Raw genomic sequence first — 12,229 nt, 5'->3', positions numbered from 1 at the left:
GAGGAAACAACCTTAATTCCACAAATCAGTTTAGGAATCACAGAAACGAAGGCTCCAGTTTAACCTGATAGATACTGAATACATGGTTAAACTGTTATTTCGAGGACTCCAAGCAGCTCATTTTCAGACATGTGATTGGCAGTAGAAAAACATGTACCATAGAAAATGAAGAAGTTTGGATCATTTTAAAAACACACCATATCTAAGCTGTTTGGCTATTGTCTGATGATGAACCAGCCTCTGGGGGCAGCAGTCTTCCATTCACCATACAGTGTTTACACTGTTTCACACTACTTAGATGTGTTTTAGCTACAGATTACATTTTGACTGATGTCTAATCCCTCCACACTGATTCCCTGCGTAGAAACCAAAGTCTGCTCAAACTAGAAACGGAATTCCAGAATCTTCTAGCCCCAAATTCGTGTCCCTCGCCCACAGATTCTGCATATTCACATGTGGAATCTGTTTTTAGAGATTAGGCCTCATTTACAAATGTAATAATTTTTGTCAATTCAATAGCATTTGTAAAATATACATGTTTTATTGTTGGTTTTGCTATTTTCAACATGCTGCAAATGCTGAGGTGTTTACAAACTATTCCTTCCATCATTCGGCACCATGGGTAATTATTTTTTTATTTCCAGGTTGAATTTCTCTGGTGTCCACTGAATCACACCTTAGCAGACGGGTAACAGTAGCCTCGAGCACCAAAGTAAACTCGCACACAAAGTGACTTTGGGAAAATTGGGTGAGAAAAGTAAGTTAATTTTGTTTTTTTCACTGGGTAGTTCAAAAACTCACTCTTGAGTGAGACAGCGAGTTGTTGACTCCTGTGCAGGGGGTGAGTGTTAAACAGACAGAGAAGTTACAGTACATGCTGTCAATGGGTGAAAACCCAACGCTGATTTACTTAAAAGGGCAATTGCATCCGTCTCTGGATAGTAACCGAACATGCCGGTGATGCTGTGGAGGAGTCTGCTGCTGTTCTGAAGTCAGTGTCCTGAGACCACCCTGAGGAGAGGAGCTCTCCATGGTGCTGCTGCTGCTGCACACACTGCTCCTCCTTGTAAAATCACTCAAAGCTCTCGTCAGTGGAGAGTTGCTGCTCCACAGCCCTCTCGCAGTTCAGGCTGGAAGCTTTCCCTGGTGGAAGCCACGGTTTCTCTCTGCTTACATTGAACTTGCACACTGGTGCGCCCGATAGCTCCAACAGGAATGTATTATTTTACCATAAACAGTTGTCTTTGACTCATCTGAGGCTGGAAATGTCCCTGGCATGGGCTATAACAGCTAGTTTAAAAAAAAAAAATTGAGAGTTTGAGAAGGCAGCAGGTTTGCTTCCTTTTTGCCTGTCTTGGCACAGAGTGGCGTTGCAGTCTGTTTCCTGTCAAAACCAGAATCATGTTTCCTTTATTGATCCCCAGGCGAGATGTGAGAAGAATTGATTTGGCCACAACAGCAGATTAAGAGACAGAATGCGTTAACATCTTTATGTGTTTCCAGTTCCGGGTCTCAGGCTACATCCACACTGCTACGTTTCCAATTCTGCTACGGATTTGTGTAGTGGAGTTTCAGAGCTGCTGAAACGAGGACGTCGACATGTCGTAGCCTTCTCTGATACATCACGTCAGAACCTGGTCTGCATAGACTAATGCAGCAAACAAAGATGTGATATTAGCGATTGGCTCGCACCATTATTAAAAAGCTGCATAGCATTTTAAAAGGGCTAATTTCCACAAGACAAATAAGTTTTCTTTTCATTCCTTCCTTCCATTGGAAACAATCAGCATAAAGCAACATCGCCCACAGCGTATTGAGCCCATATGTCAGGAACAGAAGTTTTCTCTGTCATTTAAAGTCATCAGTATGGAAGTAAAGTGCCACTTTATTGACTGGCAGGAGGTCGGACTGGTGTTCTAATGATTTCAGGGATGATCTTATTCCCAAATGTATTTTCTTTTGTTTTTATCCTCCTCTTGTAACGGCACAGAGGAGGCCCGGCGGTGTTTGAGATCTAAAGGACCAGCTGAATAATGAGTGGAGATCCCCTCCTCAACTCTGTCTGCCATGCTCCTTCTTCTCCTCACATCTCACCTCCTCCCTCTTCAGCTCCTCTCCCTCAGACTTTTTCTCATATTTTCGGTGTCGTTGGAGGAATATTTTTGATCTTCCTCGTTCTGTGCCTCTCACTGTGTGTCTCAGTGTAACGCTCTCAGTCACACACACACATCGCCTCAGGAAAAAGACAAGTGATTGTCTGTTATTTTAGACAATAAATAGAAGATAAACATCATTTTGTTGGATTTCCTCCAAAGCCGTCTGTTTCCCTCAAGTGCTTCCATTTGCTCTCTTGTTGTGGTGTTGGTTCCAGGGCAATCCTTGTTAGCTTTGTCTTTTCTTCACTCACAACAGGAAGAAGGTGAAATGGTATAAAACGGGGGCATTTATCGCTTCTTATTTTCTATAAACAGTTTGATTTAGCAGTGTTCATCAAGGAGGTTATGTTTCCATCTGCATTTTGTTTGTTAGTTAGCAGGATTATGCAAAAACTGCTGAACAGATTACGAGAAAACTTGGTGGAAGGATGTGGTGCGGGAAGAACCTGTAGAATTTTGGTGCAGATTGTTTTGGGGGGTTTTCGAGATTTTTCAATGTTTTCACAGTTTTCTATGCGTTCTCTGAGTACCATTCCAGTATAGCGGTATTCTGGTGGGTAAGTCACTGAACTATAATGGTCAAAAGTGTTACTAGCTGTTAGTCAGTTAACTTTTCAAATTCATTGACTGATCAGTTATCTGAATAAAAAAGTTTTAGTAAGGATGATGAAAAAGAAAGTGTCAGACTTGGATAAGGGCAATTTCAATTTCTCACTTCCCATATGTCTAATGTTCAAGTGTGCATCTTTTTTATCTTATTATAGGTGCACTATAAGATAATTAAAATGTACATGTTTCTTATGTTTCTGTTACAGAGAAAGATGATGGAGATAAATGCTCACTCATCTTTTTGTCTTGCATTTATTTATTTCTTTATAAAAACAGGAATATAGAGTTATATAGAGTAGAGTATGGAGTGTTTTGCCTGAGTGAGTGTTGTTATATATTATGTTGTTATAATAGTTTTACTGGATCTATACAATAGAAAAGCAGCCAAAATGACTTCAGATGCACCAAGTTTTGAATCTTTGCCTTCAGAGTTTGCTGCAATAATGTGGAAATGATAGTTGATGATCACAGGGCACAATGTTTGTAGCATTGATTGAAGAAGGAGCGTTTAATCCTCTTCAGGTGAAAAACACAAGGTACACGGTCATACTTACAACATCTTCATCAACATTCTTCAGGTTTCTTCTCTTATCTGATTCCAGTAAAAGTTTTCTTTTCATTTTCGATGAACACGGAACGGGAGGAACTAACTGTCTTATTTGCCCAGTTCACTGTGACAAAAAGTTCTATCAGTCTTTCACTTTACTTTGACATTTTAAGAGTTTCTCTGAAATAGAATGTCTTCTGCAAAAAAAAAGTGACACCCACACTCTCCAAGCGGTGTGAGGCTTTGAAATCAATTCAACACAGAGACTCAATAACCTTGTTAATTTGGCCTTGATGAAAGAATGAGGACTATTTGGCTTTGCTTAGTGTTAGAATTTGATTTATTGAAGCAAAGTGTAAGAAGTGATTTTAGTTAACAAGGGGAAACAGTTTCAGTCAAAGAAATAACAGGAGAAACTTTTATACAATGTAGTCAATTTATTTTAAGAAAGAAAATAGGCTTCAGTTTTCAGCTTAACCGATTAACTTTGTACCAAACGGAAATCAAAGGCACAGATTCCGCTGCAAGACAGAAGAAACCAAATTCAGAAAGTCAAAGTGTTACTATAGTAGACACTCACACACACACACACACACATACACACACACACACTAAATTAGTCACAATAAAAAAACTACAACTAATTGGGATTTATTTTTTGGAAACGCTGGAATACAAATCACTGCTTTGTGATTATTTGAACTAAACAGGGGATGGAGGTGAATGACAACACTTGAGACCGGCTGGACGACCATGCACTAAAACCACAGAGGTGTTTTCTTTGGCATTGAAAAGTGATTGTTTATTTTTTTAGTAGTTTATTTACAAGGGAAATGTTTAATTGAACTGGAATAGTGAAGAAAGAAAAAAGAAAACATCAGAAACCCACTAAGAAAATGAAGAAAAAAAACATAAACCATCATATACATAGACGTCAATATGCCCACGTGTATAAAAGAACAATAAAACCTCCTCTGAGCTCAGCCAATCACAATGGAGACAGATGACTATGTACTGTACAGGGCCACAGCCTGATAATGAGACTGCACTGCCGTTTCATTTACTCTTCGTTAGTCCGACTGACATTCTGTTCATTCAGCTCTTTTCTTTCTTCCACCCAAACGGAGACATATTCCTCCAATCTCAGTCATTTTTCAGTCAAAAGCTCTGTGTTGCATTTTCTAGGAATAGTTAATTTGACGTTTGTTTCGTCAAACTAAGAGAAATAAGAGCTGTTCCCACCAAGGAGCATGTGTTTTCATCCATATTACTAAAAAATGACATGTTTTGACTTTCACTTCCTACATTGCAAGACAGGATGGTTTTTAATGATTTAATAGTTTTCCCAGGACACAATTCAGAGATGTCAATGAAAGAAAATGATAGTTTTGAAATGGAAGCATGTGTTCTACTGAGTGCCAGTCTAGTACCATCTGTGAGATGACTTATCTGTATATCTGTGTCAGTTCTGTACAGATATACAGATAAGAATTGAATTTGAAAAAAACTGCTGAAAAAGAAACCTGCAGATGTGACAAGTGATTTAGACATTTGTATAATATGAGGTTGCAGTGGATTCTTTAAGCTGGGTGTCAAATGGGATAGTTGTGGTTATGTAACAAGTGTGGGACTGAACATCCTTTTTCTTTGTGAATCTGGATCTGAGCAAATCAACCCTGTCTTCTACAAACTGTGTTTACAGAATATATACACATAAGTTGTATTAATGATGAAGCATTGCAGGAGATTTAAGTCTGGCCGACCATTTTTAATCATAGGGAGATTTTTATGTTGAACAAATCACCAAAGTGCTCATGCAAAATGTGCGTATTTACCTTCACTCTCAACATATTTCGACCTCGTGGCTAAAGCATGATAAGAAGCATGTCAAAACTCATTAGGGAAAACAGGGGATAGACTTTTATAACAAGAAACTGTGATCTCTTTGCAATTTGTACCATGTCTCTGTGATTCTAAACATGTGCGACATGTGCCATCTCATCCACCCCAACCTCCAGAATGAGCACATCACATTTCCTTCATTTGGAAAAAATAAAAAAATAAAATACGTTGCCAAAGAGCATAATAGAGGCAGCAAATTCCTCCAAACCCCGCCTGGCAAAGTCAAATAGTGCTTAAGAAATAAGGAGATTTGTGTTGCCTGGATACACCTATAGATTAAACACAGGCATAAAAGCATGCAGCCTACACACACACACACACACACACACAAACAACACAACACACACACTCACAAACCACAGCACCCACAGCTGTCCTCTTTGTCTCCCAACACACCAGGAAATGTTTTTTCTCCGAGGCAGCCTAAGTGGAGTGGTCCACTGAAGCCAACCCTATGTAATTAACTGTCACAACGCTTCAAAACTAACAAATGGACTTTGTGTCAAGGAGAGCCCATTAATTTACTGGCCTCCACTCATCGATTCCAACCTATTATCTCCATTACGACAGGCTTTCATGGCTGGGCATCCTCTCCGGCTAACCCTCGATTTTTCTGTCTCACTTTGCTCAGATTCCCAGGAACCTGTGGGGGCCTTGTGGACGGTGTCTCGCCCACCGTGAATCGAACACATAAAGGTATGTGCACTTCACAAACCCACACATACTGTTTGCTTCTGGACACAAGGACACACTCCCTCCATCTCCCCCCTCACTGCGTTAGTAAGTAACAGCAGCACGAATCGTATAATAAGTAGTGATGCTCGGTAAATAAACCCTCACGCGATGATACGCTTTGAAACGGCCGCACACGCATTCCCTCACACACTTCTGTTTCCCTTCCAGTCGCATTAAAAGAAACTCCTACTCCACTTCCATACTGGCATGACAACCTGAGGGAGAGAAATCTCCCACATGTGACACTAATAAGTGCCGCTCGGAGAGGAATGGAGAGCCATTTCTTCATGAGGCATAAATAACTAAATAACACGCAGGCTGTGGCCTCCGTATGATTTGTGGTACAGCTCGCATTTATCGCTTCCCAATGTAACGCATCGCCATGATTCTGCCAAGGGAGAGAGAGTGTGACACCGCACTCCAGTGGCACTGAGACCCGGTCGCTCTTTTCCCACTGAGACCAATGCATTTCTGATGCTCTTCAATGCATTATCAGTGGTTTGTATCGGCGCGCTCTCGGGCTCTGGAAACATTTTCTAAAATCGTTTCAGCTTTCGATTGCTTATTGAAAAAATCCCCTAGAGGATTGAGATTCTATTACAAAAAAAATGCAAAAAAAAAAAAACATGTTACTGCAGATTGTTTCGGTTTGCAACCCGCATACATCCTCTTATACCCGTTACACTGAATCTTAGGTTTTCAAACTAAGAGCTGTGCCTTAGACTGAAAACCCCTTGAGAGCTGAACGGGGAGAGATGTGAGGAAACAACAGGAGGTTAGCTGTTGCAGATTGTTCGTTGATTTTGCCCACTTACCAGCACCACAGCTGCAGTAGCAATGGCTCATATCATTCCTGATTCATGCAGTTTGTGTCAAACTTCACAATCCCCTCTGGAAGACTGAACTTAAATCAGATATTTGCTTATCTTTGGTTATGAAATCACAGAAAAACAAGCTCTGTTAACATTCAGAACCAGTCTGAATTAGGAGTTAGCAAACAACTAATTCAGCAAACTTAATATTTCCAATTTTCCAACTTCCTCCATCACATTATTTTTGAGTGTTTACTTCCCCAACTTGTGAATAGAAAGAGAAGTGAATTAAGCAGAGGCTGTTATTGTCTTGTATTTCTCTCAGGAGTGTGTCACACTGTGTCACATTTTTTATGGTTATAGATGAAATTAGAACTAAAGTGTCTGTAGGTTTTGCAGAGTAATTGGGTTTTTTTTCAGTGCTTTGAGCAACACAAGCAAACTTCCTCTACTACTTTTTATTCAGGTGGAAATATCAGATACATTGACACAACAGTGTATAAAACCTCACTAGTATGTTGTGAGTTTGTGTTCAGTCATTGTAAATTATTGTTGCTACTAACACAATACAAACACAGCCGCTCATTTAACTCATGGAAGAACCCAAACTGAGTCCTGTGAGGCAGGAATACGACTGGAAGAGCACGGAAAAGTCAGCGAGGCAGATGTTTTCTTAATGGATGCCTTATGTGATGCAGTGCTGTTATATTACAACGCCCGGGGGCCTTTGTCTTGGATTATTTCGGACCGGACGGACCTGCATGTTGCTTTGGAGCGATCAAGCGCACAAATGTTAAAAGTGGGTCCCACGTGATTTTGGCGGGTGTGAGATCATCATTATCGGCATTAAGAGCAGATGCAGTGGGAGCGATGGTAGCTGAAGTCTCGCCGCTCCTCTGGGCTTCTTGGAGCAGTTTTCAACTGGTTGTGTGTGTGGGTGGATTTCATACACTGTGTTTGTTGCTGTGTACATTATACATGTGTGTGAGTGTGTGTCTCAAGGTCAATGGCTGAACTTTGAAGCGAAAGTCAAATCTACTCACTGTGATGAGATGCAGCGTAGGCACTAGACACTGTGGGTTTCAAAACAATTTGAATTGCACAAATACAACACTTACAAAATACTCAAACATTCCAATACAGTGTAATACAAAGATGCAAAATGTTCTGATTACTTAATACCATTTTGTTTTTCTGATAAATAAAATCACCTCCAAGTTTAGAGGTTAATTATTATTACATCAAAATTGTTTATTTAGTGCAATATTACAAATATTTAAAAGACTGAAAAAGAGCAACTCAACTATGAGTTTGTTTTGTTTGTGTTGAAAAAAAAATAAAAAAAAGCATTTCTAGTAATTATTAAGCACAAAGTGAGAGGATGCAACTGTGTGCCAGTGGACAAAACCTAGACTGTAATTAAAGATGGATAACTCATCTCCACTTCCTCCCACTGTCTAGAAATGAAGCCAAAATACCCTGGATACAAACACGGCCAAAATGTAGGAGCCCGAGTCTGCGCTGTAGCAACTGGGGGCTGGAGCTGCGGTAGTGAGGGCCCTTGTCAGTTCACATGGAGTCAGGATGCTCCCTCATAATTTCAAACGTCAAGTCAGAGTCAAGTGTGCATGCAAATGATGGTAATATACATTTGTTCAAACAAGGTGCACATGCAAAATCTCTCTGAGTGGGAATGATGCAACTTTATGAATATGTCATGAAATCAAAAATTTTGATTTTGTCACGTTTCCACTGCAGACGTTGTTTCGTCTTAACATCCTTTTTTAGTCCTAGTTGAAGGGAAGATGAAAAGTCCAGACACTCAGCTCCTGTTCAGTGTTGCACAGGGATTATAAGAGTAAAAGCAACACTTCTCTCCGCGTCCTTGTCAGGTTTGGATCTGTGTTGGATGATTTGTCACCAGGATGTGACAGAGATTCCAGGTAATCCTCTGAATATGAATCCGTCTGCTGCATTTCTCTGCCTGAGATTTGATACCTACACTCTCTCCGCCTGTTCCTCACTTTCCTTCCATTGCTTCTCTCTTACACTTTCCACCATCCTGTAGGATAGAGGGAAGATGAGAGTAGGGTTGAAAGTCGGGGAGGGAGAGTGAGAAGAATACTGTGTGAGTAAAGAAGCAGAAGTAAAGACATCATGCTAATTATCCGTCACCTTTACCCCCCCGTGGCTCTTTGTTGCCTTTTTACATTTGGATGGAGACATCTACGAGACTGTGCTTAATGTGTTAATGTGCCTTAAAGCACAGAGACGCATCTGAAGTTTTCTTCTAAATGTGTGTGTATGTGTGTGTGTAGCTTTATGCTAATACCTATGTAGGGCTCTTTCTACCGGACCATCAGAGGGCAAATATGACTGAAATGGATGAAATCACTGCTCAGGGGAGATAAGGGGTCCTCTCATGTCAGGATTATACAGCAGCTGCCCTTCCTCCTGCCTGACTCAGTAATAGACCTGTAAATACTAGATGAATGTGCCTGGAGCCTTGGAGTTGTGACAATGGGAAATGATGGCTCTGGTTTGCTGTGGAGTTTAACTGTGGCGAGCGAATTTAAACGTCTTTTATAGCAAAATTAGCAAATGTGAGTTTGTTAACCTGTCTCAAGGCAATGAAAAAAAACGCCTTCTAAAATCAAAGCATTGTTGGAAACAACCTCCAAAAACCTGAGGGCTGCCTGAAAAGCCGACAGAATTGCCAACGTTTCCAAGAACTTTATTTTCTGAAGCAAGTAGAGACATGAAATTTAAGAAATACATGATGGCTTAAACATTTGGCTTTCGTTGTACATAAGTGCGATATCCTAAATAAAATAAAAGGAACAAATGCATTGTAAACCTCAATATCTTGCCTTTGCACACAAAAAAAATCTCTGCTGCACATTGTTCCCAAGATGCTAAAAGTTCGGAAGTTCAATGCTCATCAAGACACTGTGCCTGAAAAGCTGCAGTTTGGAGTAATTGGAACCGTGACTGCAGATTGTATTCATTCCCTTAGCAAACAAAGGCCTGATGTTAGTGGGTGTTTTAGTTATTCTGTGAATTCTACCATATTTGAAGGAGATTCAATTTTTTTAATATAAAAACCTCACAACAGTAAGTATGGAGAGAAATCTAGAGCCAAAGCTCCACAAAAAACAGCGACATCTGCTCGCACTAGTGTAACCATGAGGGTTTTTATGTGAAATGATGCCCAACAAACATCCCTCACAAACGCCCACTGTTCTTTATATGCATCATTAGTCTGTTTATGTGGTAACACGACTAGTGTCTGGCATGCTTGAGAAGAAGGAAGCTACCGCAGCAGTATGGTGAGAGACCAGGGGTTTAGGTTAATGAGTGAGATGGTCTTGGATCAAATGCTCCTGCTTCTTTCCTCCTGCACTTCTCTCTTCTGTCTCTTCTTCGTGATGCTTCTCCTTTTGGATTCCCGGCTGAGAACGATTCTTTTATTCTGTCTGTTCCTGCTCTCACCTCTCTCTATGTCTTTTGTTCTCAATTTACATGGTTTCTCCCTCTCTGTCCACTTCTCGCTCAGCCCCCCCAAACTCTCCCTCTGTCTGCTCGTCAGAAAGTCAGAATACAAATAGACTAATAGATCTTCAGCCCTCTGTCCCCCCGTTATCCAGACCTTGTCCTGTCTGTAACACGCACGCACACACACACACACACACACACACACACACACACACACACACACACACACACACACATATTCTCATGAATTCTTTTGGATGACACACATCCACAGAACAAGCCACACTCCAATAAACACACTGTGAGAGTGACTGCTGCAGGGACATTCATTCACAGGCGAATAGTTACACAAGTTGTGTTTCTTTAAATCCAAAACCACATAATACTCCCAGAACAGAAGCTATAAAACACACAGACACTTGAGCTGAAACTCACTCCACAATGACAAAGTGAACATTTTTTTTAGACATATTTGAAAATGTATTGAAAATCAAAAATGACTCCCTCTCATTAAGTATTCAGACCATTCATTTGATAAAGCCCCTCTGGCAGCAATTACAACTTTAAGTCTTCTTCACTCTTCAAGTTTGGTATTCTTGTGTTTATTTGTCCTCTGAGAAACATCTGTTTATAAAGGTGCTATACAAATCAAGTTGTTATTAATACTTATATTATTATTTAGGCCTAGCACACGTGGATTTGGAAAGCTATTATTTATGTCAGTTCCTCTCGACCTCTGTCTGATTGGATGGCACTGCTCTGTGAGTTGTTATCTTCATGTCCTCGGTTGTAATCTGAGTTTTTGAAAAGTCAGAGACTTGTCCCAAAGGCACACATCATTTTGTGCTGACAGGTGAACGTATGCCCCCAGTCTCAAGTCAGGTGCACCTCGGAGCAGGTTTCTCTGTTTGGCTGATTTCATCCCTCCAGCGTCCCTGAGCAGTGTCCCTGCTGTTGTGAAAACTCTGCCATATCATGATGCTGCCACCTCCATGCTTCCCTGTAGGGATTGAGGTGGTATTAGCTAATGAGCAGCGTCTATAGTGTTTACCTGATGTAGTATTTGGAGTTCTGCCCAAAGATTTACATTTCTGTCTCATCAGCTCAGAGACTTTTCTAACTCATGCTCACATAGAACTTAAAATGCAAGGCGACAAACTCCAAACAGGCTGCCATGTGCCTTTTTACACAGAGTAGCTTCTGTTAAGCCAGTCTGCCCTAAAGCAATGATTGATAATGGTGTTGAGATGCTTGTCCAGGTTCTCCCTCCTCTGCAGAGGACTTCTGAAGCTCTGCTGGAGAGACTTATGAGCTTCTTGGTCAATACTTTTACCAGAGTCCTTCTTGCCCTGTTACTTTGACTGAATGGGCATTTTCAGGAGGAGCCCTGGTGGTTCCAAACACAATTTCACAATTATTAAGCCTACTGTGCTTGTGGGAACACTGGAGGCTTTAGAACTGCTTTAAAGTGAATGCCCTGATCTATGCTTCAGCATAGTTGTTATCCAGGAGGTCTGCAAAGACTTCCATGACTTCATGTTTTTTGTCCTGACATGCACTGTGCACAGTTGAATTTGTGGACACAAGTCAACCGCTGTTAGGATGAAGCACCGGACCACAGCAAAAGCTCAGATTACTTTTTGGACTGAGATATTTCAGTTTTTGATTCTTATTAAATAGCAAAAACACTGAGTGATGGATATAAAAAAAGCAAATGAAATTGAATGGATGCCTCATTAGAGTGTGCAAGAAGGTCAAATATTTCTGAAACCACTGCACATGAAGTGTTATGGCCCCTCTTCCTCATGCAAACAGCATTTTAAAATCTTTTTAGAGTTTGTTTTAAAGAAACCTTCCAAAGTAGAGATATTTTAGAAAACTCCAGTTTCTGTGTTTCTATGTGTACATGCAAATTGGAGCGTTTCGGAAAAACTATGATGCATAGCCACAACCCAACAACAACCATGGTGGCT

At 40.6% G+C, this 12,229-nt stretch overlaps 1 protein-coding gene across 1 annotated transcript in view; it reads left to right on the top strand.

The window, feature by feature from the left end:
* The window catches only part of grm8a (glutamate receptor, metabotropic 8a), a 340,837-nt gene that overhangs the window by 247,481 nt on the left and 81,127 nt on the right, over positions 1-12,229 (top strand). The window contains exon 14 of the mRNA XM_069519989.1: positions 5,846-5,910. Coding sequence (XP_069376090.1) covers positions 5,846-5,895 — 50 coding nt within the window. The 3' untranslated portion in view covers positions 5,896-5,910. The remainder of the gene's footprint in view (positions 1-5,845; positions 5,911-12,229) is intronic.

Source organism: Paralichthys olivaceus, chromosome 23 (assembly GCF_024713975.1).
Source record: "Paralichthys olivaceus isolate ysfri-2021 chromosome 23, ASM2471397v2, whole genome shotgun sequence".
Lineage (NCBI taxonomy): Eukaryota > Metazoa > Chordata > Actinopteri > Pleuronectiformes > Paralichthyidae > Paralichthys > Paralichthys olivaceus.
This window is presented reverse-complemented; position numbering and strand designations above follow the sequence as displayed.